This window comes from Labrus mixtus, chromosome 12 (assembly GCF_963584025.1).
Source record: "Labrus mixtus chromosome 12, fLabMix1.1, whole genome shotgun sequence".
Classification (NCBI taxonomy): domain Eukaryota; kingdom Metazoa; phylum Chordata; class Actinopteri; order Labriformes; family Labridae; genus Labrus; species Labrus mixtus.
In genome coordinates this window covers 6,055,136-6,083,112 of record NC_083623.1, presented here as the reverse complement: position 1 = coordinate 6,083,112, position 27,977 = coordinate 6,055,136, and the positions used below count along the sequence as shown (strand labels likewise).

The following is a 27,977-nucleotide window of genomic DNA, read 5'->3' as shown; positions in this document are numbered from 1 at the left end:
AACTATAAGAAAATAATATATTAAGGAATAAGACATGGAATAAAAATGAAGACATTTACATGACCACACCTTAGAGTATATAAATCAATGATGTTCATGCTTGCCAAATTACTGAGAAGCTGTTGTAATATATTATTAATATAGTATTAATGACAGCGTCAGTAGGCTACATCTGTGGTGATCATTTTGTAAAATACAGTTTTTATCACCATAAGGCTTAATTTCTCTTGAGCTAAACTTAATTATAAAAACTAATTATTTATAAAAAATGATCTGTACCTCATTGATTACATTCAGTCATATAGGTAGTCATAATTTGTGTAATCAATTGGATTATCAGCTCAGCAGGTATTAAAACTTATTTTTCCTATAGCATTTGAAGGCCGCATAATGTATCTGGAGGCAGGAGACACGCCCCTGTCTACTGAGGAGAGGAGACCCCTTAGCCACACACACAACTCGTCTCCCATTGGTCGACTTTACCGTTAGTCAAGTTGGAACGGCTCCTGATTGGCTGCTGCAGGATCGTCGGCACTGAAGCATCTGCGGCTCGCGCTGTGCCAGCTGTCTTCGAGCACTCGGCTGGTGCTGGGCAACGGAGAGAGGATCCTGCTGAGGAGGGTCTGGGAACCAGGTGAAAAAGGGTAAGAGGCCAAAAAATAGGTGACAAAATGAAGGGCTTGAGGTTTTTTTTCTCTCTATAAGGTAGAAGGGGTTGATAAGAATTTAAAAATATATAATTAATACGCGTTATTAAACCGATAAAATGCTTTATTATACCGTGTCTAACGTCACTCACCGCGGGGTTTTGACGTTGACACATTCGTTTGCGTTTGCAAAAATAGCACAGGCTTGTTGTGTTTTCTGTTTCTAATTTGAACATTTTCATCCACCAAATGATGCATTTACATCAATTAACTGGAGACGTGTATGTGCTGAATTACACGTGAATGAAAGTGGGTGCAAAAATGCAGAATTTGTCGATTTTTGCAGGCTAGCATCGTGTGCTTTTCGGTGATTAAATATGTGTGTGTGATGCGTGTGTGTGTGTGTGTGATGTCTGCGTTTGTGTGTGCGTGTATTTGGCGTGCCATCAGTGCAATAAGGCTGTGTGTGTAATATGTGTGTGTGCGTGTGTGTGTTGGGCGTTATGTAAGTCAGTTTATTCGTTTATAGGCTTTTCTCTGATTCTCCAAATATATTGAGTCACGGTGATGATGAAGAGGATGATGAAAAGGGTCTGAAGTCGTCATACTAAGGATTTGGTTGGTGGGTGTGTGCGTGTGTGTGTGTGTGTGTGTGTGCTGGGGAACATAATGTGAACAGGTGATCTGAGCCGTGTTCTTTTCAGTGAGAGGTTCGCATGCAGACCTGTCTTGGTTTTGTGGATCAGGCGGTTTTGAGTTTTGGTTTAAGGATCCTCAGGGGTGCTCCGAGGGGCTCCAGGGGTCCTCAGTGCAGCATAATGAATTGAATATATTAGAAAGCATTCTAATCAGATGATGTAATGGTTTGCCTACAAATGGTTTATTCCATCAAGGGTGCATCCATTCTGATTTTATCAGTGGTGCAGTGTAACAAAGCACATTTACTTAAAGTGCAAACTATCCATTTATTGTTAATAATCAGATTATTATTCATACATATAAACTGTGGTTGCAATTTTACACAGCATAGTTAAAAATGTGCTCAACTTTATCAATCTGCAGCAATAAAATGTTCACACAGGGGGACATTTTCTGCATTTGTACTTTATTCAGTATACTTAAAGTACAAATAAATAATAATAATAATTTAATATAATATTTATAATCATCTTTGCCTCCGACCCTGCTTATTTGAATAAATGCTGAATTATTAGTCGATAAATGTTCAAATGAAATACATGCTAATTCCAATTTTGAAGCAACAAGAAGTTGAGGGGAAAACAAATAACATTTCAATCAATCAATCTTTATTAAAGCGCCAAATCATGACAAATGTTATCTCAAGACACTTTACAAAAGAGCAGGAAAAAGACCTTACTCATGGTTATCTTACAAAGACCCGGCATTAATCAATCGTGAGCACTTAGCTACATTTAGCAACAGTTGCAAGGATAAAATGTCCTTTTAAGAGGCAGAAACCTCGAGCAGAACCAGACTCGTGCCAAAACTGTGCTAGGCTTGAAAAATGGGATAAAGGGAGACGCAGGACGAAGGATAGAGACAAACAGAGCAGCAACATCGACAATACTGAATATTTCTGTAATAGTGGTAAAAGTATGTAAAGTACATTTGTTAGGATGTTATCTCTTTTTATGGATTTGGCATAAAAACTGTAGAATCTGTCGTCGCAGGACCAGGTTTCGTTACTGGAAGTGATCTCATTTTCATTTGTAGTTCGATTTGTATCCTCCCATTGTCCGAGCAGGTATTGGCTGCACAAAGGAAAACAGCCCGAATGGAAAGCAAAAAGGATGTAACGCATCTGCTAATGCCATTTAGCGTAGATTTATCTATAACTGAAGCCTCTAAAGAGACATTTGCAAGCAAGTGCATCTAACAAGCCTCTCTCTGACACCTCTCTAATAACGACTCCTGAAGTAGCTAGCCACACTGAACACACTGGCAAAGCCTGGAAAGGTCGTCTTGGCCAAAGTTACCGTATTGGTCCGAATATAAGACGACCCGGCTTTTTTGGACCTATTTCGATGGGGAAAAAGGCCGTCTTATATTCGGACCGATACGGTAATTCTTGTGGCTAACTGCTGGCTACACTGGAAGCCCTGAAAATTGGTCGTCTCCCCCAGAGGCTACATCTTCATCAGACTATTGACGATGAGTTCTGAGAGTGGAAAGGTTGTAATCTGTAAACATTTGATTCAGTAATTTGGTAAAAGGGCGGCATGCCACTTCAGTTTGAAGGGTTCAAACCTTTTGGAAGAGTTAGCGTGTTGTACTTGTGGATGTTTGGTTTCAGAACTTCATTTTCTTCACTGTTCAAACTCATGCATGTGCAGCTTTGACACTAGATTGTATATATATCATTGTCATATCTGATACTATCACATGATTTATTACTACTCAACAATAATACAAAAGCGTTTTATTTACTGTCTTAGATGGAAAGTTTATATATTGATCGAACATTGGTTTGTAGAATTTCTGAAAATAGAAATGCTTTCCCACCCAACCAATTTAGCGGTCAGTTAATTTTCTGACAGTGAGCAAATTGATTGATCATTTACGTTTCAGCTGTACGTATGGATTTACTTTTGGTCACAATACAAAAAAAAAAATCATATTTCAGAAGATTGTGTATGTTTAACATGTAAGTAGCAGCAGGCTCAATCTTAGTATTGAGAAGGGAGGAGACATCCTCTGAGGAACATGACTGTACCTAATAAATAAACTCATTCACAATCTATCAGATTATGAGTTCTGTGTTTGAAAAGCTGATACTGAGCTAAGAAAGCTCAACGATCAGACTAAACAAATACAGCTCCAATAAAGGAGCTGCTTCAGTAACTTGTTCGTCTGGCAGTAGAGAGTGAACGGTAAGTGGAGACAAAGATGAATTAATAAAAAGTCTTAGTCTTTAGTCTTTGATAAAGATATAAAATTACAGGGTGATCAGCTTGCATGTAGAGAGAGTGAGCGACGCCCCTAATCCTCTGAGTGATGGCCTAGTTAGTTATGGGACCACTGTTGTTATTGTCTGTTTATCTGTGTATGATTCACTAATGGCTTATTCATCCATGAGACTCCAGTAGCTCCCACAACTCTTAAAACCTCATCCTGTGTGTGCGCTTGAGTGTGTAAGTTTGTGTGTGTGTGTTATCTATTTTTATCTCCAATCGGTTGTAGAGTGATGTGATGCACGTTTGTTCTGGCTTTTTAAATAGCCCTACTGTTCACACACACACAACTGCTAACACATATTGAAGGTAAGGCACACACACACACACATATTGAGTCCCGCACACTTGTGCACGCTGCACGCTGTCCCTCCCCACAGATCAAGCCGGAGTCAGCAGCTGTCTACTCCCTTCTTCTCACTTTCAGCACGCATCAACACACACATACATACATTTGTCTGCCACACATGAAGCTCACACTCGCCCACAAACAGACATCTGAGGACGTCAGCCGCCTCTGTCACACGTTTAAAACACTTTGTGAACATGCAGGAGGATGGTTTAATCTTAATCCTTCTTTTTCTTTTATTTTCGGCTCCATCTCTGCCTCTAAGAAGATTTAGACATGCTTATGATTCATTTCATTTTTCAAAATCTGTATACTGTTTTTTAGTTTCAGGGTGCTTTAACTTAGATGTGTTTTAGGCAGAATGGACAGGGCCACTTTAATTGTTATTTAAATGCTTGAATTTTGAAATAATTCTTAAATTGAACAAAGACTGACCCGTACATCAAAGCTGAAAATATTTCCTCTAAGATATTTATGCAACCTGTCTGATAAACTACGTCGTGACAAATAAAACTACATGGTCGACTTTTTCTTAACGTTTACTTTTGGGATTTTTATGCCTTTATTGAGACAGGACAGCGGAGGACCACTGCCTCCATACATTGGGCGCGCACACTAACAATTAGTTTAGTACAATGAGAGATTATTAGTTCACATTGGTGGTTATTTCTGGCATCTTTTTTATTTTTTACTATACCAAATGTTTTTAAGTCTTACACCACAGAAAGCTTTGATTCTATAATGAAATATTCAGTGCCCAGGTCAATACATACTTTAAGTTTCAACCTTGAGTTTTCCCCTAATGAAAAATAATTCCTTAAATGCAGGGTTGGTTATTTTCACCACCCCCTCCCCTCTGTGCTCCCTCAAAAGCCACGCCCCTCACTTACATGCACAGGCGCTGTTTGTCCAGAAGCGGACCTCAGCTCATGCTTTGAGTGTTACATAAGGGGTAGAGAACGAGCAGGGAGACAGGGAGGCGTGTGATTGGTTCATCAGATTGGTACCTCATGGCAGACATTGGTCGAAGTTTTTACAGGCTCAAAACTGATACAGATGATGGATTTTCTTTGTTTCTTTTTCAGAGAACATGAGTTATTAATTTCTGTCAGGACCTAAAGACAATTTCAACCAAAATATAAAAAAGTGGATCTGGAGAAAATTGCCAACCCTGACTTTATGCTAAGTGAATTGTTATGTAGAGTCTCATATTGTCTCCTTTTCAACGTGTTTGGCTTTCACTAAAGTAACTATTATGAACCATCGCCTTTAAATTAATAATAATAAGAATAATAATAATAATAAATTAGATTTATATAGCGCTTTTCTAAATACTCAATGACGCTTTGACAGGAAACAGCAAAAACTAAGAGAACAATACAACAGAAGTAGTTCAGCGATAAATTCAGCTTCACTATGCTCGACTCACATCTCCCTCTTTAAGACATTATTTTAAGTGTTACCTTGCCTCTTAAAAATGGGCAATAAAGATGAAGTAAATATATTTAAACATTGTTAATGTAAATATAAAAAGTGTAAGGATTATTATTAAGATGTAGCGTTCATGTTTAACATGTATAGGCTAACATTTAGCTCGCTAGCTTAAAAGTTGCTAGTGCAAACGTCATTGTCTCAATGAAGACAAAGAAGAGCATATTCATCCTGATGTTTTCTCCGGCTCTTCAATCCCCATAACTTCAACCATTGTTCAATGTTCATCAATAGAGAGAGGGAGGAAATGGTGGGTACTAGCGCCTTTAGGGACGCATAATGATAGTAGAGTAGTACATAGCTAAAGGATACACGTAGAGATCAAAGGGGTTTACCCAAACATCATAAAGAAATCTGTTTGGTGCCATTTTTTAACCAATGTGAGGGTACCTCTGCTTGAGCCATCTTATTTAAACTAGATCCTCTCTTCTAAAATACTGTTTATAATGAGGCCGTCACTTTAAACCTTAAAGACAAACGTGCATGTTGGTGGTTTGACCGTGGTGTCATGAATGTGACTTTGGGATGATGAGACGTTGGTAGTCTGACTAAATCTGCCTGCTGCTCCTCGTTCATTATTAATTAACACCCCCATTAAAAACTGTCTGCCTGGAGAGAGGGGAGACGTCAGGGTGGGTCTCTCTGTGTGTCTTAGTGTCATTATAGTTTGTGTTGGAGCTGATGGTGTAGATGTGTTATCTGTAATACGTGTGTGTGTGTGTGTGTGTGTGTGTGTGTGTGTGTGTGTGTGTGTGTGTGTGTGTGTGTGTGTGTGTGTGTGTGTGTGTTTGTGCTGAAGCAGCTGGTCAAAGGGTGAGTGAGAAATGCTGCCTAGATTGTCACTGTTGGTCCATGTGTCTCTCTCTCTCCTCATGTCTGTCTGTCTGCTGAAGTCGCTATGACACAGCAGAAAATGAACACACACACACACACACACACACACACACACACTCACTGCACACCTGCACTAAGGAAGTCCGGACTAGGGAAGAAGATATTTTCTGCATGGTGGTCTTGGGAATTGTACTTTTTGGATGCAGTTATTTAGGACAACAAAGACGACAAAGTCAAGGAGTGTTTACAGCAAGACCTCACTCTTTATTTTGACCTCCGATTAGAGCTGTGATGTCTGAACAATATCTTCAAAAAATGTATCACATCGATCCTTCTCGATACCACATGTTTAAAACAATGAACTATCACCTTAGTACATGTTCTGTAAATTAAACCATAGTTAATATAAAAGCTATGGAAAGACATGTTTTATGCTTATGTACCTTAAAAAATAATTGTTATTTTTGTACTTTATTAATAATTGTTGAGCATATTTTTGATCAAGCAAATATTCTAAGAAACTAAAATATGCCAGAGCAATCGATGGCATGATGTAATCTGGTCTGTTAAAGATATTTCATACACAAAGCATGTCCATGTTACAGAAGTAGCTCCCACAGAAATCAGATGTTTTTAATGCAAAGAGGGACAAATATAATGTAATAAAAATGATTTAAGAATTCATCACTTTTGCCTTCACAGACACATTTCCTGGTCGTTTAGGAGTCATATAGCCTAAGTGCACCGAGCCAACCCAAAGAATCATCTGTCCCATCCTCACATCACGTTACATCACATTGCATGGCATTGTGTCACGGCGCATCATGTCTCGTCTTGTCACAACACCTCATACTGCATCTCGATGCCCTACATCCTTTACCTTCAGTCGCCTCATGTGGCATCACACACCTCATGCCACCTCACATCACTTCAAGTTGCCCCACATCTTCAATAAAAAGCCTGCTTTGTAAATAAAGTGAAATAGAAGCAGGATAACAGCTAGTGCCAGATTACCCGCTCCAAACCTACAGTCCAGCGTTTGCCACATTCAAGGCATGGGGCACTATTATGTTTATTCTGTCTTTCTTTAAGCAGATGAAATGCCTGCTGCTTTGAGTATTAAAGGTGTCACTGTCTCGAAAGTGAATTATATGAGTTGACTTTAATTTCCTCTGGCTTATAGTCCTCGCAGCCACACAATGCTCCCAGTGTCCATTACAGAGGTCTGTTTAGTCAGCATTTCTGCTCCTACACACACAGTCAGCTGTGTGGGGTTTGCAAGGAGGTGACTGGAAAACAGTGACAACAGCAGCTTTTAAATGTGAGAAATTGAGGACATAAATTTCATGTAGACATCGTACTATCCATCCTACCCTGTCGGACGCATTTATCTATTTCTTTTGTCTCTTTCATTAACTCTATAATAACCAAACCCCTGATCAAATTAAATAAACACAACTATTTGATCATTATGACTTTGAGGACCTAAAACGGGGTCTTGCTCACGACTGAGGGTAGGATGGACCGTGAGATTGACAGACGGATTGGCTCAGCGTCGGCAGTAATGCAGGCGTTGTGCCGGGCCGTTGTGGTGAAGAGGGAGCTGAGCCTGAAGGCAAAGCTCTCCATTTACCGGTCGATCTTTGTCCCAACCCTCACCTATATGGTCATGAGTTATGGGTAGTGACCGAAAGAATAAGATCGCGGATACAAGCGGCCGAAATGAGCTTCCTCCGGAGGGCGGCTGAGCTCAGCTTTAGAGATAGGGTGAGCAGCTCAGACATTAAGGGGGAGCTCGGAGTAGAGCCACTACTCCTTGGCATCGAAAGGAGCCAGCTGAGGTGGTTTGGGCATCTGATTAGGAAGCCTCCTGGACGCCTGCCTTTGGAGGTTTTCCGGGCACGTCCAATTTGGAGGAGACCCAGGGGTAGACCCAGAGTTCACTGGAGGGATTATATATCCCGTCTAGCCTGGGAACACCTCGGAATCCCCCAGGAGGAGCTGGAAAACATTGCTGGGGAGAGGGAAGTCTGGGGTGACTTATTGTGCCTGCTACCACCGCAACCCGATCTCGGTTAAGCAGGAGAGAATAGATGGATGGATGGACCTTAAACAAAAGAACAACAGAACAAACAGTGGAAGCATCATGTCAAATTGATATATGTGACTGATTGATGTCACCCAAAGCAATTGTTTTTTGTCTTTGCCATGAGCAGGGTTGACTCTGCTCGTATCTTAACATCACGATTTAATGCCAACACCACACTGATTTGGTTTAAGCTGGCAGATTTCCTGTGCTGTGTGTGAGATAGAACACATCAGACAAACAAATAGCGATTCAATGCAGCTACCAAAAGGGGGCCAGAAAACAACTGTCTAAACATTATAAATACAGCGTAGGATATGCAATCAAAGAAACATAATCATAGGAGATGTGGGGCGCTTATAGCCTGGAGGTTATGACGCACGCCCGTTGTAAGGAGGCAATAGTTGCTGCATGTCTTCCCCCACTTTCTACTCCCAACACTTCTTTGGCTGTCCTATCTAATAAAGCTAAAAGGTCCAAAAATATCTACAGGATTTACGCAACCGAGGGTTTAAACTGGTGGACTGTGACATAACGTACTGCAGGTTACTCGGTACACTCTGCAGGTTACTCTGCACATACAGATGTGTGTGGTTGTAACTACTTCCAGGGAGCTGTTTTTTCAGGAATTAATGAAATGCAACAAAAGAATGCACAAAAGGTTTATTCTAAATACTACAATAAATCTTTTTTTCATATGATCCTCGGCTTCAGAAAGAGAAAGTGTTTGTACACCAACGGGCCTGATGGAGGCACTGTAACTGTAAAGGTCAGAAGGTCAGACAAGGTTAGCTTCAAAAAAAAGTAAGGAGACAGGAAATGTTTCTTTACTGTTCTGTCTTCTGCTTTTTATATTGTCTTATTGTTAGCCGGGAAAAGCCGATTTAGTATGCCTTACCACACTGTGCCATGCAATTGTTTGTGTGTGTGAATGTGTGTGTGCGTGTTGGATTTCTACTGAAGCACTCCAGTTCCCATCTCCTGGGAAACCAATCTGTTATTCTGGCTGGCAGGCCTTTAGGGCATTGCTTTCCATACTGCAACCCCCTCCACCCTCATTCATGTTTACCACGGACACTTTATCCTTCATCTCTACACAATCAATCCCCCTCATGTCTGCTCTCTTTTTTTAAGTTCTCCATCTCTTTTTCATCCTTAATTTCCCCCTCAATCTTCTCTGAGATGGACTGGAGTCCGACCCACTGCCAAAAGATTTCTGGTCACTGCTTAAGTATAATGCTGTAGGGTTCATAGTATGCCTTAAAGCAAAGCTAAATAGGATGCACATTTTCTAAAGAACTAAACTATATGTGCATAACAGAAAAAAATAAAGAAGCAATAAAAGACTATTATTTTTGAAAAGCATTGTGGAAGGTTTGGTATGTTTTTTCATGAGCTAAAAAGTAAGTTGGGCCAACATGACATTTTTCCCGTCAGCCATTCTCTACCTCTTTGGACCCATCAAAGCCTCCTCTGATTGGTTGGTGCACACCAGGTCTTTCCTCTCCTCATTATTCTGTCGCTCCCTTCCTCTCTCCTCTCCTTCCTCTCTCCATTCTCCTCCATCTCTTTGAGTTGATTCTGTGTGACTGGGAGGCCATTGTGTCCCCCCATCAAACACATTGCATACAGCCATCCATGCAGAATACACACATGAACACAGAGGGCTGTTTGTAGAGTAGGCTCCCACTTTGTTGATCCCATTACACTTGCTCAAGTTGCCTTTTTCAAGAATTGTCACAGTTGACAAAAACATACGTGACAAAGGATGCATCATGTTTTAATCATCTGATGATGTTGTGCTTCAACTTACTCTTAATTTAAGATATCTTCAATATAAGATTTTAAAAAAAAAACAATCTCCCAACACCAAGATGACATCAGTGTCATGTTTTGTTCACAACCTAAAATGTGTTTAATATAGTTGATATAACTTCTTGTTCAAAGGTCCAGTTTAAAGCTCGCTGGAGGATTTATTAACTGGTTATAATACTGAATGAAATGTATACTGATGACTCTATAAGCTATAAAAGCAGACCAGACCGTCACATACATTTAAATATGTTTTTTTCAAAATTAACATTTTATTTCCACATGTAACACAAACTGAAAGTTCCTCACAGGAGCTTTAGGAAGCTTGAATCAATTAACCCAAGTGGTCTATATGCATTATAAAGCTCCCTACTAATCAACTCATTGCTGCTGCTCTAATTTGTTTAGTCATAAAAAATGTTGAAATTAAAATCACACAAATCCATTTCATGTAGGTCAGACAGTCATCCAGAATGTATTTTTTTCGAGGCTACATGCAGTGTGTTGTTGTTGTCCTTAAATGTAAATGGATCCTGTTAATGTAGCTCAATACTCTAAACATGTTCTAAGTATTCAGCTCTTTTAATGCAAGAGAAAATGTGCAGACCTTATTAAAGTAGAACATGGGAACAGCCTTCAATAGGAGTCTATAAACATCGTCAAAGCACGTCAACAAAGTGGGACATGAACTGTTACTATCTAAACCTGAACTTACCAAGTTATCATTGTCTGTTGTGAGGGAGGGGGAGGGCACAAGAAGGGCTCTATAATGCCACCAGGCATTCATTTAGAAATGTGCTTATTGTGCAACAAACTGTGCTCTACAAATGCATGAAATTAGGTTAATTAGATCCGTGTTTCTTGAACAGAAATCCAGTTTGCTCTCTGAAACAGATCTTGCTTTATATGTTTGTAAAAACTACGGCTACAACCAGCATTATTTAAACTGCCAGATGTGTTTTTCAATAAACGTCCTGAATCATAAAATAAAATAAGGAGAATGTTTTCCATGAAGGTTACTTGAGGTCAGGCTCACTGGTTATGTCAAACCAATATTTCAAACCCCAAAATTATGAAGTTATCTGATACACATGACAAAAGAAAGCTTCAATTACTTACGATGTAAAAGCAGGAACAAGAGAAGGTTTCTGATATATGCTTGAAATAGTTAATTGAACAATTGTTTTTTTCTGTGGATCAAAAAATAGTTTTAGTTCCAGACTTCACATCACACACTAACACGCTTCATTATAACATGTAGGTGGGAGCCGCTCACCTAATAATGAATTTGTTGCTTCGCTTCCCTAATGGTAGTGTTATTAACCTATCTATATATCCATTATTGAAAGTAGAGTGAAGCTGTCCGCACATTTGTAGGCTTTCATACCGCAGCCATGTAAGGAGAAATATTCTACACTAAATGTAAGTAAACATCAACCTGTTGAAGTTCTGGGAAGAACGTTGCTGTTTTTTTGTGATGGAAATAGTCTCCTGTGTGCTGGATAAGAGTCCTAAAAGTTGCAGTTTATCTAATATCTTAGTTTTTCTAAAGGTTTTCAGGTGATGTAAACTTTCGCCGATTTGAAGAGATGGAAAATGATCAAGCCCGTGCTGCAGCTCCTCAGTGTCTGTTCAATGATGACCGCTACTTTAATAAGCTCTATTTGCCCTCCAGGCCTCTGCGCCGGTCACCTGACTGAAAGTTATCTGTTGGTCATTTAAAAACAAGTTTCTTCTTTGATACATCTTCTAAAATCAGCTAAATGGTAACTAAGCAGATACATACCGGAGACTCTACTTTCCAGCCGTTCTTGCAGAAGTCAGACAATCTGTCATATTCTTGCTGATACTGTAATAGATTTTTAAATAATAGATCATCACTCTTAATATTTCATAGACTGAGCTGACACACTTAAAGCTTGCAGAAAAGTATTCTGTGTCTTGGGACGAGAAGACAGAATGTGTGTCAGACAGCGTAACTCTGCAGCAAAGACAGACTTTAGCAGACTGCTGTAATTATATATGATTGTCCCCTAGTATCCTGGTAATTCAGAGGCAGAACTTTCCAATCTGCTTTATGATTTTCCGACAAGTCATATCCATATAATGGTTGCAGGAAAGGCTGCTAAACACGTTGTTGCTGACACTTTATCTTTTTTTTTCCATAGGGCAAGCCTCATCAAAGAGCATTTGCTTAGACATACAGTGCCTGTGTGTCGCCCCCTCTCCCCTTTCCAAGTAGCTGCTCGTACAGAACTTAGCGTCTTGTTTACACTGTCAACATTTTGATCTACAGCTTTGATTTTTAGATTTTTAAATGCATGTCTTTTCTGTTGCTCTCGTAGGACAATGGCTGCCAACACGGGGGCGATGCGCATCCTCATCAAGGGAGGAAAGGTGGTCAACGATGACTTCACCCAGGAGGCTGATGTCTACATTGAGAACGGCATCATTCAGCAGGTACAACCACCAGCAAACATACCTTTACATTAAAAAATTCCAACGCTACAGCCTTTATTTCTTCTTACATCTTTCTCTGTCTGTCTCACACACTCCCATGTTGATCCACACATTGTCAATGCAGTGTCTCCCCAGCTGTTACAGTGACTCATTTCACAATAACACAGCATGAAAAGAATGAGACTCTGAGTGAACTCAATGATGATTGTGAGTGCTATAATTAGCTCAATGGCTGTTGTCATGGAAATAAGCAGCGGTTTATATGAAGAGGATGCGTTAGACTCAGAAACCTGGAAAGCTGAGCTGCTCACTGACTGAAACAATCAGACTTATACTACGCCGCAATGCTTATTTCCATCACAACAATGGTATTTCAACTTCAATGCATGTCATAGGGACAACACATACATTAATACTGTTGTGTGTTTTTGTGTTTGTGTTGTTGCTTGCAGGTTGGAAAGGAGCTGATGATCCCAGGTGGCGCTAAGGTGATTGACGCCTCTGGAAAGCTGGTGTTGCCGGGCGGAATAGACACAAGCGTGCATCTGCAGCAGACGTTCATGAACGCCAGCATTCAGGATGACTTCTACAGTGGGACCAAGGTACACACACACACACGCACACACATATAAACACACTAACTAACAATCTCACATATGACTCTGTTATGACTGGGCTCGTCAGCATGCCTGTGATTAAACATATTTAGATCATCCAGAGACAGCTGTCATACACAGACATACTTTCTCTCTTTCTCACTCTCTGTCTAGTCTACATTCAAATCTTCACTCTGCTTCATACATTCATCAAGACTAATGACCACATGTGTTCTCATCCTGCTCCTATAGGAAGCAAACACAAACAGCTGTCACAAGTTTCTGGTCGAAAGCAGTCTTCTCTTTTTCCACACAGCTGTCCAGACATCATTTGTACTGGGCTTTATTGGATCATTTCTAACGAATGCTCTGCATGTTTTCCACTGATCCCCTGAGACGTAGAGCACAGAGGATGATTTAATAATTAGGTGACTTAAAAATTCAAAAGACAATTAGGAGGGAGCGTAATTGTCGCCTGCAGCGGGGCGTACTGGAGAATGCTGTGGGCTGCATGTTGATGTTGTCTGACATATTTTTATCACTTGGGGGGTTTAAGTCAAAGGCGTCAACAGAGTGTAGGAAGGCGTGTCAGGCGTGCTGTACATCATTTATTCTGAGAGCAAAGATCAAACAAATCAAATCTGTAATTTGTAGCTCTGTTTAAAAAAGTCATATAAGGACAAATATGCATTGAGGACCGTCGCTCCTTCTTATTGGATATTTCTGACAAAGTCTAACAATTCTTTGAATTTAGAAACAATGATTTCCCCAACAAGTCCCCAAAAAATTTAGCTAAACAAATGAGAACCTAAAGCATGACTGAATTGTGCCTGGACTAAAATGTTGTCATGCCATCATTCTATGATCTTGAGATTTGTAAAGACAAACAAAGTGGGAGCAATTCATTTCTAAGTGTTAAAATTATACAAGAAACGTTTGTATCAATGAAGTCATGAAGTCGGGCTGGGAATCTTTGTGTGTCTCACGATTCAATTTGATTTTGATTCCTGGGGTCACGATTCGATTGAGAATTCAAAACGATTCTGGATCTATTGATCCATGGATTCAAAGTATATTTTGAATTAGTAAATACTTCAGGATCTACTCCAGTCATCTGAGAGACTGGCTGAATTTCTTGCTGCTCCAGTTGGCATTCCACTGAGTTAAAGAGCTAGCCTTAGCACTTAGCAGGGAGTGAATGATTAGCCCTAAAAAAAAAAAGAAGAGGATTTTTGGAAGTTATGAATCGATTTAAAATCTCAGAAGACAAGAATCTAGACTTTTACATACATTTTTTCCACCTCTATCATGAAGCAAATGTATTAAGTATGATTGTAGAAGTGAATGTGTGTACATTATGCAGGTGTATATAAAATAAACCATTACATTATTTTATCTGCATTATATCGCCATATGATCCCCTCTCTCACACACACACACACACACACACACACACACACACACACATGAACCACACTTGGTTGAGCCCTCCACCAGTGACTCTGTTGACAGCTTTTAAAGGAGGAGAGAGAACAGGGGAAGGGATATTGTTTCTTTACACAGTTCTAAGAATCTGTGTTTTCAGCTGAAACTCTTAAACTCAATCAAACACGTTTATAAGCAGCATGTACATTTAAGAATAATGTAGAATACTCAAAGTACAATTTTATTTTGACATGAGTCTGTTCCATCCATCACCAGTCCTACATGTTGAGTGTCCCTCTGCTCAGAACTTTAACTACCCTCCAAAAGGAGATATTTATTGTAAGAAGCTTGTCTAGTAGATATATCTACTTCCAGATGGCTCCAGTGTGTTTTGTGTAAACGGCCTCTACTGTAAGAAATGTAAAGCACTGTATCTGAGTAAAATGAGGTCTGAGGATGATTAAAACACCAGCCAAGGAGGGGTGAGAGGAATTTGGCGGGGGGGGGGGGGGGGGGTTGAATCATATGCCAACTTTACCCCAGCAACCCCCCAATCGGCAACCCCTACCCACTGACCCTGCTGCCATGGCAACCAACCCCCGCTCTTATTGTGGAAATCCGGGGGAGTGTATGTGGGAGGATGACGGTGTTTCCTCGGCAACGGCTCGTGTGAAATGGCGATGATCCCCAAAACTATTTCTCTCCCCATCCTCTTCCTCCCGCCTGCTCTGTCTCACACTTTCATTCCCTCCTCTTCTCTTTTCTCCCCACTGTGTCCTCGGCACAGCCCTCCTCCGTCTCACCCATCTCCCCTCTCCAGTACAGACTCACACTGACCTGCAGTTGGAAGGCGCTTCGTGTATATAATGTAGTTGTCCAGTAGAAATTTCAATGCAAACAGGATCTGTTTGTACATGCAATGCGTCTTTTATTGTTTTTGGGTTGGGCTGTGTTGTGTGTTTGTACTTAAAATAAACAGAGCTCAGAAACCTGCCAAGAATCATCCTCAGGAAAAACTGCATTAATATATTACATTTAAAGAAACAATGTAATATCTGCAGCATCCTGAGAGAGAGAGAGAGAGACATGCAAGGACTTGTATAAACATCTAATATCATTGACTATTCACCCAAACAAAGGGTGCTTTAAACCCAGTATTTAGTTTGTGTTTTCAGTATGGGTATCCTCCAGTATACAGTAAGTGCACAAATCTCCTAAAACACAAAAATGAGACTTTTAGTTGATCTGTCATACGATTTGTTAAACAAATAATGTGTTGGGACTTAAGTTTCATTTATTTTCATCGGCTTGTAGGTTCTTGTGGGACAGTAATCCATTATTTTGTACATATTTTAAGTAGATCAACAAGTATGGAGTTAGTGAACATACACACATTAAATTTTTCTGGCTGTGATGACCTTCAAGACAGATAAAAAGATAAGTTACTCAACTAGCTTAACAGTGATGTGAGTACTTACAGTACGAGTACAGTGTGTTTGTGAAAACAAAAGTAAAAGCCACTGCTCATAACAGGCTCTCCCACATGTTCTTATTGGATTGTATTTATTTCAATTTCATTTAAAACCGCAATAAAATGAACTCATCCTTTGACCTCCAACAGCAATGATTGCAAACCAAAAACAGCTTACTTTACTAACACTTTAGTTAAGTTTGATCCATTCTGTACTGATCAAATCCATTTTAAATTCATGAAACTATATTTTCAGATTCAAAAAGTCAGCTAACATATGCTCAAAGAAGCTCTGTGCCTCTCCCCAATATGCAGAGCAGGGGTCATTTTAATGTCTCTGCAGGAGTACGAGGCGGAGGAGGAGGAGGAGGAGGGGATGAAAGGGGATGAAAGGGGATGAAAGGAGGTGAGGTGTTCAGCAGTGATGTGGAGTATGAGAGGAGCTGATAGAGGCTGATCAGAGCTCTGCAGTGGTAATCTCTCTGACACTGATAGCCTCTCGTAGGGTCCAGCAGCAGAGCTCCTCTGCTCCTCTCACATCAGTCAAGTCTCACTCACACTCAGTGTCGTCCCCCCCCCCTTTACTCCCCCTCTCTGTCTGACAGACATTAAATGTAGCTGTTTTTTGGTACTTGATCTTTTTTCTGCGTTCCTGTTGATTATTTTTTTTTGTTATTTGATTATTAAATATTGAACCAGATTTCATACAACTATGTCTCATTTCTTCATAATATATATTTTTTTATTGATCTTCAACTTAATAGTATGGTAAATGAATACTCATATTGAAGATCATTTGTTTGGATCTGTTTAGTTTGAACCCTTTTGCTCTAAAGATTCATCGATTATCTAGTTTCAAGAAGTAGTGTTTATTGTTATGACTCATTAATGTCCCAAATAGTTTATTGTTATATAATAACAAAATAAAACAGTTAGTGTTTGGTTGTTTTGCTTGATTCATGACATGAATTTATTTTGAATTGGATTTGAAAAGTTTTCTGTCATTATCGTCAGATATTGACTTTGAAATCACGGCATGCTATTTTTTCTGCTGCACACACCGACACATAGAGTACGGACATATTTACACATTTTAACTCCCCTTTCCCCCTTTTTCTCTCTTTGTCTGTTTGACTTTCTCGTCAGGGGATTATCTTCACAGTAGGGGTTAGGGGTGTTTAATAGAGTGGGGGATTCATATTAAAGCACTCTTTGGGGGTTTATGTGTCATCATGTACTTTAGCTGTTCTGTCAATGATCAGTGATACTTTAAAAAAGGGGGGGGGGTGCACTGGTATGTTGGGTTTACTGTGGCGTGTAGAGAGATTTGTAAGATTAAAAGCACGAGGATGATGTGATGGTGACGAGTGAAATAGAAGAATGAACACAGTTTTTGCTGTTAAAAATCGACTATGTTACCCCGCATTTGAGTTTTATGACACAAACATTACAGGACAGACATTGATTGTTCTTTCAATCAGGTGACAATAAATATCATGTGTCAGCTTTAATCTCTAAAATGAGAGGTTTGCGCGTTGTGTTTTTGTTGTTGCAGAAATCCAACATATTGTTTCTAGTCTGCCTGTAGAGATTTACTTTGTTTAATACAATGGAACAGGAATAAGAGGTTTTATAAACGTGCATGGTCTGTAAGATGTTTCGTTTTCCAATTGGCTCCCAGCTGTCCTGGTGATTCTGGTTTCCTCACAGTTTTGTCTGCGAATATTCCTCTGCTTAGCAACACCAATTGCAAACAGTTTCATCAGAACAAAACAGACCTATTATGCATCACCGACGACAACTGCCCGTCCCTATTGCTGTGGTCCTTCATAGGTTTCTTATACAGGTTTGTAATGTAGAGTCTAAAGTTGGATGTTTATTTGCTGAGGTTTCAGATGCAGGCACGAAAAAGAGGAAACAGGGCATTTTGAAAGTCGTTTCATTCTGCAGATGGAGTCTTTAATCCCACTCTGCAGAGACATCGTCTGCTACTGCCGTCTGCAACCGTCATGCTGAAGAAAATCCACATGGCTGGATGATATATATTTTTTCCTCCAGCTATTTCTCTTTCGCTGTTTCTGCCTCACACACTCTCTGATTTTGCACTGGCAGTAAATCTCAATTAAGGCCATGCAGGCAGGCAGACAAATCCCACAATCCCCAGCTGTGTCCATGTCTTCTGACACACACACACACACACACACACACACACACACACACACATGAACACACACACACTGACAGTGATCAATGACTCTAGACGCGCAGAATGCAAATAACACACATATACGTTAAAGCATATGATGCTGACGCTGCAGATGATTCAGACTGGTTACTATGGTAATATAAGAGGTGATTGCTGGTTGGCTGCTGCAGCTGTCGCTTAAAAACAGATGACCCCACCCCTGTCTGCAACACGTCTAGAGCCTGCAGGAACGACTCCACGCTGACACAAAGATAAGGGCTGTGCCCGAAGTCAGTAACATTTCATTCTGACTCAACTGGCAATGAATTGAAGAAAGTCTTTGTTTTGCATCAAATAGTTCATCTTTGTATCTCTCTCCGTTCATTTCCTTTTTCATGAATGATTATTGCTCGTTTTCCCACCATGCCACAGCCCCAGTATCCCTGTTAGACTCTGCTGGAGGATATTGAACAGGTGACGTGGATGAGAGAGGATGGGGAGGGGGACGGGGGTGGATACATGTGACAGGCATGGCTGAGCAGTATCTGTTGTCATGACTACACAAAAAAAGTGTTTTTACCGTACAGCCGACTGAGACTAGTCACTGCAGACCACTCCCTTTACCTCATCAGTTTTCTCCTCTTCCTCCAACCATCCGCCTCGTCCTCGTCTTCTCCTTCTCCTCCACTGTTTTTCTTCTCAGCATTTGCTGCTTGCTGAGAGTTGTTTTTGAAAAACTAGTGCGAGGAATACAAAATTATTATTTTTGAAATTTTGAAAGATAAGGTTTTTGTGAATCTGAAAATATTTTTTTAAGTTGGGATGATGCAATGAAGTATCGGTTAAACACCATGAACACACATCTGCCCTTTGGCAAATAACGTGGCATGTACAGATGTCAGTAGCTGATGTTTTATGTTGTGTAGCATCAATTTAATGCTGGCAAGCTAGTATACCGAACTGCGTATTCAGAGAAGAGGTATTTTATTGGGCAGATGAAGTAACCTGTTGGACAAACTTTGACTTGATTTTTGTACATTCTTGTTGACTTCATGGTGTAGAGACATTTCTTGAAGCATTATTCAGTTCTGATGATCTCTCCGTGTTTCATTTAAGAAACTGAACGGACTTCTCTTCGGTCCTCTAGCACTTTGAAAGAAAATGTCGGCAGTGTGCGAGTCTCACACCCTCTCAGAAAATGTAGTTTGCAAGACATGTTTCAGCGACATTTCAAGAGGAGTGAAGTGCTGAAAAAATTACAGTTTAAGAATGGCAATAGATCGGTCTCATCCCTGATCTTCTGTCTCTTTCTCTTCTGTTGCAACAGAATATAATTTTATACTTTTAAAAGGATATTTATCAGAATCAAAGGAGTTAGATCAGCTCTGGATTTATTTCTGTTGGATCAACATTTTCCTTTTTCCCCATAGGGCTATAAGACACATGTATACCTGTATCTATATAGCAACACAATGTTCACTAACGGATACACAAAACAATACAAAAAACTTTGACGTTATCCTGTTATCCCCGTCTTTCTCCCTGGTAACTTTGAACTATCTAACTCAAATGTTTGACATGTTTGTACTGTTAGCAGGACGTACGCTATCAGATGAGGATGAGACAGTTCATAAGAAAAGACTGTTACTTATTGTCACAGAGACAAACTGTGTCTGTGTGCTTTACAGTGAAGTCATTGTTCTTGGTTTTAATAAATCTCTCTTATCTCTCCCTCTGCCTCCCATCTCCCATCTCCCCTTCCTTCCTCCCTGACTCACTTCTCCTCACCAAGGCGGCTCTTATGGGTGGTACCACCATGGTGATGGCTCTCGTCCTGCCTGAGCAGCACTGCTCCCTGCTGGACGCCTACGAGAACTGCAGAGCTCTGGCTGATGCTAAGGCGTGCTGCGACTACGCTCTGCATGTCGGGGTGACTTGGTGGGGATCAAAGGTAAGTCGAAGAAGAAGGGTCAGTGTGTGCAGATGTGCCAGAACCCAGAACCAGTGAACAGCACGGAAAAAAAACTTCCAATCATAGTTTTAATAAACAGATGTCTTTGCTCCTCAAGCTTTGTGCTTAATGAATGAATAATAAAGCAGCCAAATCATTTTATTTATATGGGTGAATTGTGTGTTGACCTAGATTCAACCTAACATGAAGTAGGTTAACGCACATGCTCAGTGGGCACATTAGTCAGATACTATGAGTCAACATGGCTCATTTAGCCTCTGGCTTTAATATCTCTTCTATATCATCTGCTGACTTTGTGCATGTGCCACATTTCATTACGTGTGCTAGTTTGTATAGAATATAGCTGTTATGTTAAACTTTTAATACCATGATGTTATGACAAAGATCATATCATATCATATTTGATTTATTTGCTCATTGCAGTGTATGGTTTCAACACAATAAAACACAACAAAATAATTATTTTCTCATAATACTGAAACACTGTTCATGAGCAAACAGGAGCAGGAAGAAGACAACGTATAATACCTGCCCCTTTCCTAATAACACAATATACTGTTTAACAGAATAAGATGGCTAACCTGTTGTTTTCTCTTTCTTTCACAAAACAAAAAATAGATCAACGATATAGAAACAATCAAATACAATACAAGATAATGACATTGTTAATTAATGTGGCAGTTATTACTTCAATAATTGGTATTTTAATATCAGAAGATATTTTGAAACATCCCGAAATGATGATGATTAATAAATCCCAAAGGTAGCTTTTCAAATCTCACTTTTGTGCGTCCAGTTGTACAAAACTCAAAGTCACCCACTTTACAGAGAGAAGAGGTTTCTGCAAGTAGTTTACATTTTCTCCTGAAATCATCATTCTTGTTTTAAAAATGTACATAACTGTATGAGAAGTATTGATATTTCATAATAAACTAAACCCCATTCAAACTCTGTTCAATACCTAATGCTACTTCTGTTCTGTCACTGCAGCTGTGGAGATTTATGAAGCCTGCTTTGTTATTTTCAGAACAAAAAGTTTTTTTACAAGCAAGAAAGAAAAAAATTCTAGAAATAAAAATAAGCATTAAACTGCATTAAGTCAGCTCCAAACTATAACGGCCTTTTAACTTCAGGAAGACACTGCATATACCGTACTTTATATGGAAGAAGTATTCTCCTTTATTAGATTTTCAGCATCATTGTTTCATCAAGACTATTTAATGCACTTGTCCTTTATGTTATAACGGCCTCTTACTTCAGTTTAATGAGAATATTGATTATATTTGAAGTAAGTGAAATAGATTTCTCCATGTGGTGAATGTCTCTGTGGGACTGTGGTATTCACCAATGTGAGCAAAGTGATATCACTCTGGCTGCTCTCCAAGCTCATTTCACACCCCATATAGCTAAAACACCGACACATGCACGCACACACACCATACACACACGCACACACACTGCACAGTCTACTTTCCCTCCGTGCCAACACTCACAGTGCTTTATTCTCTTCCCTGTCGGCCTTTGCCAACATAAACCCCACACTGTTTCACTGCTAGTCACAACAACTTTAGATCCTTGACCTCTTACTTTTGTCCCGCCGTCAGGTGCGTAATGAGATGGAGACCCTGGTGAGGGAGCATGGAGTGAACTCCTTCCAGATGTACATGGCCTATAAAGACATGATGATGCTGAGGGACTCTGAGCTCTACCAGACTCTGCAGACCTGTAAGGACATCGGGGCCATCGCACGCGTCCACGCTGAGAACGGAGAGCTGGCGGCGGAGGTGCAAATCCCACAAACACTGAGCACACACACACATTTACATATTTAAATAGGCTAATGTAACAAAAGGCTATACATGAACTGTTTTTACCACTGAGATGTAACATTTTAGACCTTATAAACAACTCCCCATGTGTGTGTGTGTGTTGATGATATTGAGGAAACAAATTCACACTTGAAGTGTAACTGTGTGTGTGTTGCTAGAGCGCCAAAGAGGCTCTGGATTTGGGTATCAGCGGACCAGAGGGTATCGAAGTCAGTCGGCCTGAGGAGGTAATTATTGATTAAGATTTTACTTCTTTTTTTTTAAAAGAATAGAAAACATTTCAGAACTTCCTCCTTTATTAAAATCTGTTTTGTATCATTAACTTGCTGATAAAATAAATCAGAAACTTGAAGGATTTCAGGTTATTGTTCTTTACCTCTGCCACACATATTTTGTAGTTTCTTTGTGTATAGGTTAATGTAAAGACTCTACAAAAGGTAAAACATCTATTGAGTTGGTCTTTAAATTTGTATTGTGTGATCCTGTCTTTGTCTACAGCTTGAGTCTGAGGCTACTCACAGAGCCGTCACCATCGCCAACAGGGTAAACAAATCAGATTTTAATATCCTGTCTGCGTGCAGTATTCTGTATGTCATTGTTAAATGAAAGAGTGTCCTTGTGATTGCAGGCTCGCTGTCCAATCTACCTGGTGAATGTGTCCAGTATGGCTGCTGGAGACATGATCTCTGCTGCTAAGATGCAAGGTGAGAAAATGGACAACATGATGCTTTTGACAGCGGTGGTGATATTAAGAAGATAAAAGACTTTTGTAACAAATGATTTGACCTCCTCTTGCTGCAGGTAAGGTGGTCCATGCAGAGACCACGGTAGCTCACTCAGTGCTGAATGGGATGCAGTACTACCACCAGGACTGGGCTCATGCTGCTGCACATGTCCTTGTCCCACCTCTCCGTCTTGACCCAAACACACCTGGGTACCTCATGGGCCTGCTGGGAAAGTGAGTGAACAGAGCATGCATAGATACTCTTTACTTGGTAACAGGACTGATATCAGAGATATTTTACTTAAATGTGGAAATGCGTATTCTGTTTCAGTGACACTCTGAGCGTTGTGGCGTCAGAGCACCGTCCATTTAGCATCAAGCAGAGAGCTTTGGGCAAAGAGGACTTCACGAAGATCCCTCATGGAGTTCCTGGAGTCCAGGACAGGATGAGTGTCATTTGGGAGAGAGGAGTGGTACGTATTCTCAAACCAATACCCATACATACAAACCTGCCAATAAGTTTGTCATCATTTATTATGAATGTAAGTGACATTCACAGGAAGAGAAGAAGTCCATTGTCTCTGTTTGTTGTAGAGCAGATCGACCTTTTACTTAAATAATAATAAAATTTTCTGCTTGACAGAGGCATACAACTGTGTGGTTTATCTAATTTGAGATATCTTTTTTTTGGGGGGGGGATGTAGTGGTTGTATTGTTCTTAACATTTTTTCAATATAATAATACCTGCAGGTCACAGGAAAAATGGATGAGAACCGCTTTGTGGCAGTGACGAGCTCTAACGCTGCAAAGATCTACAACCTGTACCCACGCAAGGGCCGTATTATCGCTGGGGCCGACGCTGATGTGGTGGTCTGGGACCCCGACGCGACAAGGTTTGCAGTTATATTTACGACATGAGGACATGAATACATGACTTGACTCATCCAGAACAAACACTCAGGTAGTACATCTGTCTGTGCAGGACGATCTCTGTGAGCACTCAGGCCCAAGGCGGAGACTTCAACCTGTACGAGGGGCAGCGCTGCCACGGCGTTCCCCTGGTGACCATCAGCCGAGGCCGCTTGGTGTGTGAGAACGGGGTGTTCATGTGTGCTGAGGGCTCTGGAAAGTTCTACCCACAGCGCACCTTCCCCGACTACCTCTATAAGAAAATGGTGCAGAGAGAAAAGGTTAGTTTGGATTCATTTGTGTTTAAAAAATATATATATTCTGTGATATGACAGAAAACCTGCTGCAAACACACCCATCATACTGATCCCTCCTGCACTGATGTGATCGTCAATGTTCAACCTCTCTCTGCGTGCTGCATTGCTGCTCTGCATAACCCTCCCCCATCAAGCCTCTGCAGGGATCTGCTCTGTTTGAGATCCACTCAATCGTTTATATTGATCACTTAAACTGCTGACTGTAGAATTATTGGTCTGTAGTTTATGTATTTCTGCAGAATGTGGTGTTAAAACAGGTAATCTGTGTGTATCCCCTGATGGCTGATTTGTCGCAGCACCTGATTTTTAATGAGTCTCTCTTTGTTTATGATAGTTCCATTGAGATTTTAAACTCCACACTTCAGTTTTGCTTTGACATTTTGAGTCAGGCTCGTGGTAAAATAACATGTTTAATGCAACACTGTTTTAATCGGGGGTGAGAATCACAGGTGTCGAACGATATGATATGATACAATAAGATAGAAACAATACGACACAGCATGACACTATACATTATGGGGTAAAGTGCAGCATTAATGTTTTTATTCACTGCAAATTTGGTGCATTTTCACCTTTTATCTGGCTTCATCATTTATCTTCTTTTCACCGCTGTCCGACGTTTATCCCACTGTCTTCTTTTTCTTCTTCCACTGTGTCAACTTCTTCTTTAGCCTAATAACTTCCTCTCATGTTTACATCGTTTATATCATGAGCACCAGTGTGAGGAGTTATGAAGAAGTGACGCAGTGAGTCACACTATCAGGGACATCTGTTTAGGGTGTGGTTTTTTAAATTATTAAATATTGATATTGAGAAACAGCAATTTGATACTTGTGTCCCATGAATCAGAATAATTTAGTATTGCCGTATCAATGTTTTGTCCTATCCTTGTTTCAGTGCATACTGACTGATTTAGTGAGTCAGAATATGCTGGTCTTCTTCTTTTAACAAACACAGATCTTTTAAACAACCTTTGAACTTAACCCCACTTTTAAGGTTACATTTGAGGATTAGAAACATATCTTTATGGTAGAATAAATGTATTATCATCTCTATTTGCAATTCTTGATGAGATTATTATTAGAAGGGCTTTAATGATCATATCTGTTTCTTAATACCCCCTTCAGCCAAGAGCACCAGATGAATAAGTTTGCAGTTCAAAGCCCAACAGGGATCCAAGTTCAGTTGAACCTTTGATGACTCTTGCATAAAAAAAAGTGAAAAATCCTGATTCTTTAATTCTGTCTGCGTGTTCGAGGTTTTCATTCTTCATCTTTTGCCCTTTTTCCTCTCTGTTCCAGACTCAAGTTTATAAAGGGGTTGCCAGGGATCCGTACTCCGGTGATGTGGCCATGGTGGCAAACACCATGAAGAAGGAGCTGGGTTTGGGCCCCATGGATGGAGAGACACCCACCAAAGGGAACTCTGTACCCCGAGCACACCAGGGGGTCAGGGACCTTCACGAGTCCTCCTTTAGCCTCTCAGGTAAGCTGAAATAATATTAAAATTGCTGTGGTGTATTTTGATTTTTACATGGTGAAACTCAATAAAAGAAACATTGTTTTCCTATCAGGCTCCCAGGTTGACGACCACATCCCGAAGAGGTCCTCTGCTCGGATCCTGGCTCCTCCTGGGGGTCGCTCCAGTGGTATCTGGTAATCACCAGTGCTGGAGCTTCAACCGTCCGACTCTCCTTGTTTTGTAAAACTCAGAGCAACCAGGAAAACTGCACTGATTTTCAATCACAGGTTTAAACTTAAGAACGGAAAATAAATTTGGGGACCTGTCTGTGATTGGTGAAGAACTAACTGATGATCAGTGATCTGCCAAAGGAGTCTAATTTGTGTCGTAATTGGAGTGACCGGCCTGATTAATTACAAGAGAGTGAAGGGCTACATTTGAATTTTAAAAATGTTTGACCAAATTCCAGCTGATCATACTAACATTGACAAAGTCTGCTCATTATCACCCTGCTCTTACCAACACAAACGAAACAAACTGTGAAAGTATAAAACCAGTACAGTTTTTGATGGTTTATCTGAAGTGATGTCGACTGAATTATTTAAACAAAAAAAAAAAGTAGAACTGGATTCAGTGAAATATCTATTAAACCCCTCTCACACACACACAACCATACAGTTAACTTTAGACACCATAGCTTTAGACTCATGAAGATGTGTGTGGATTCTGTTTGTGATTGAACGCCCACTGTGCTCGGCTTCCTGCCGTGCCGCGGTTTCCTCTAACAGTGTTTTTATTTCCAATGGATGAACTGTGCTGTGTGGTGATGAAATCCAACTGCATATAACACCGTGTGATCTATCAGCTACACTCTATAAAAAGAGTCAGACTTTTCCATCCTTATATTTTCACTGCCTCTGACTGAAAAACAACACTCACATATCCCAGAAAACTTTCAAAGTGCTAGAAGGCTGAAGAGAAGTCAGTAGAGTTTCTTAAATGAAAGACGGAGAGATAATCAGAACGCATCAGGAAGTCAACAAGAATCTACAAAACCTGATTCTCTGTGTGGGGAAAATAAGCTTTTGCACAGTCAAAACTCAAATTGTTATTACGCACAGTTGATAAATAACACCACAGAGAGCCTTGAAAGTAACACAAATAAATGATTGTTTGTAGTTGCGATTCTGAAGCATCTCATGGATGTAAACTTCCTATTTGTAGGAAACTGAAATGGGATTATTGTTTGAGCAGTCTCCACAGAGCAGGAAGATTGAGCTGCACAGTCTGAAGTAACCCACTGACCCTCTCACCTCCTAATGATGTCTCATTCCTGCCTAGCAGTATTATATTTATACCCGATCATGTCTTCACTGTCTGTGTGCTACATATTTAGGATGTTTGTTTTGTTTTTAGTTTAAAAAAGTTAATGTGCCAATGTGATTCACCTGTGCCACACCCACACCCACACCTACACCCATGCATGAAGAGCACCACGTGGAGACAAGAGGAGCGAAACGCCACCGGTTCACAAAAAATGGTGCTGTAATTTTTTTTTTTTTTACGATAACCTACAACAACATTATTTTATTGTTGGATGGTTTTGTTGTTTTGAAAGCACTGTGGCTGGTCAGAGCTGTGTGTTTGTAGATTCTTGTTGTGTTGGACAGTGAACCTGTTGAATCTGTGAAGTGGCTGCTTGTTTCTTACCACGAGAATAATGGCAAAAAATAAATTGAGAAAAAAAATATAACGTTGTCATTTCTTCTTTGTGTCAAGATTTGTTGTTTTGTGTTGGGTTGTTAAAGAAACCGTAAAAGATTCATCATTTGATTAACAGTTCCAACAGAAGAGCACATTATTAAACTATTCTGACTATCCATAAGGACATAATATTAACACATACTAACACTTTCCAGTATGGAAGTAAAACAAAATAAAAACGAATGTAAAGGAATTAGAATGAAATGTGAAATGTTAGATACGAAATATAAATGAGGGAGCAACTGCAATACATCAATCAGACTTCATGCAATTACAAAACAAATGTACCAATTGCGGATGAAGAAGTACTGAGTGTTAATGGCAAATAAAACTATTTTTTTGTTATAACAAGGCATGTAAACCCGGTTGACCTATGATGAAACATTAAGCTGCCTTGGGTTACCTCTTTGGATACTAAAATGCAACTATTGATTTGCACCACATCAAAAGTAATTTCAGGTTTTTATTATGACATAATATATATTATGAAAATATATTTTCATAATAGAAAAAAACAAGTTTTCATAATGATACATTATTACCAATTTATAAACAATGTAACTAAAATACTAAGCAATAAACAGTTAAATACAGTATTAAAACCCTAAAAATATTGTGTTAGATAACGATATTAACCTTAATATGAATCAAATGTTAAACATCCTCAATGTTG

At 39.9% G+C, this 27,977-nt stretch overlaps 1 protein-coding gene across 1 annotated transcript; it reads left to right on the top strand.

The window, feature by feature from the left end:
• Positions 1-488: 488 nt before the first annotated feature.
• On the top strand, positions 489-27,110 carry LOC132984733 (dihydropyrimidinase-related protein 5-like). The gene is made up of 14 exons (XM_061051649.1): positions 489-644; positions 12,537-12,651; positions 13,104-13,253; positions 20,121-20,279; positions 21,905-22,084; positions 22,288-22,356; positions 22,628-22,672; positions 22,758-22,833; positions 22,931-23,087; positions 23,185-23,326; positions 23,604-23,746; positions 23,836-24,043; positions 25,381-25,564; positions 25,653-27,110. Exons 2-14 carry the CDS (start codon positions 12,541-12,543, stop codon positions 25,736-25,738), a joined length of 1,710 nt encoding a protein of 569 aa, XP_060907632.1. The 5' UTR covers positions 489-644; positions 12,537-12,540; the 3' UTR covers positions 25,739-27,110.
• Positions 27,111-27,977: the final 867 nt, after the last annotated feature.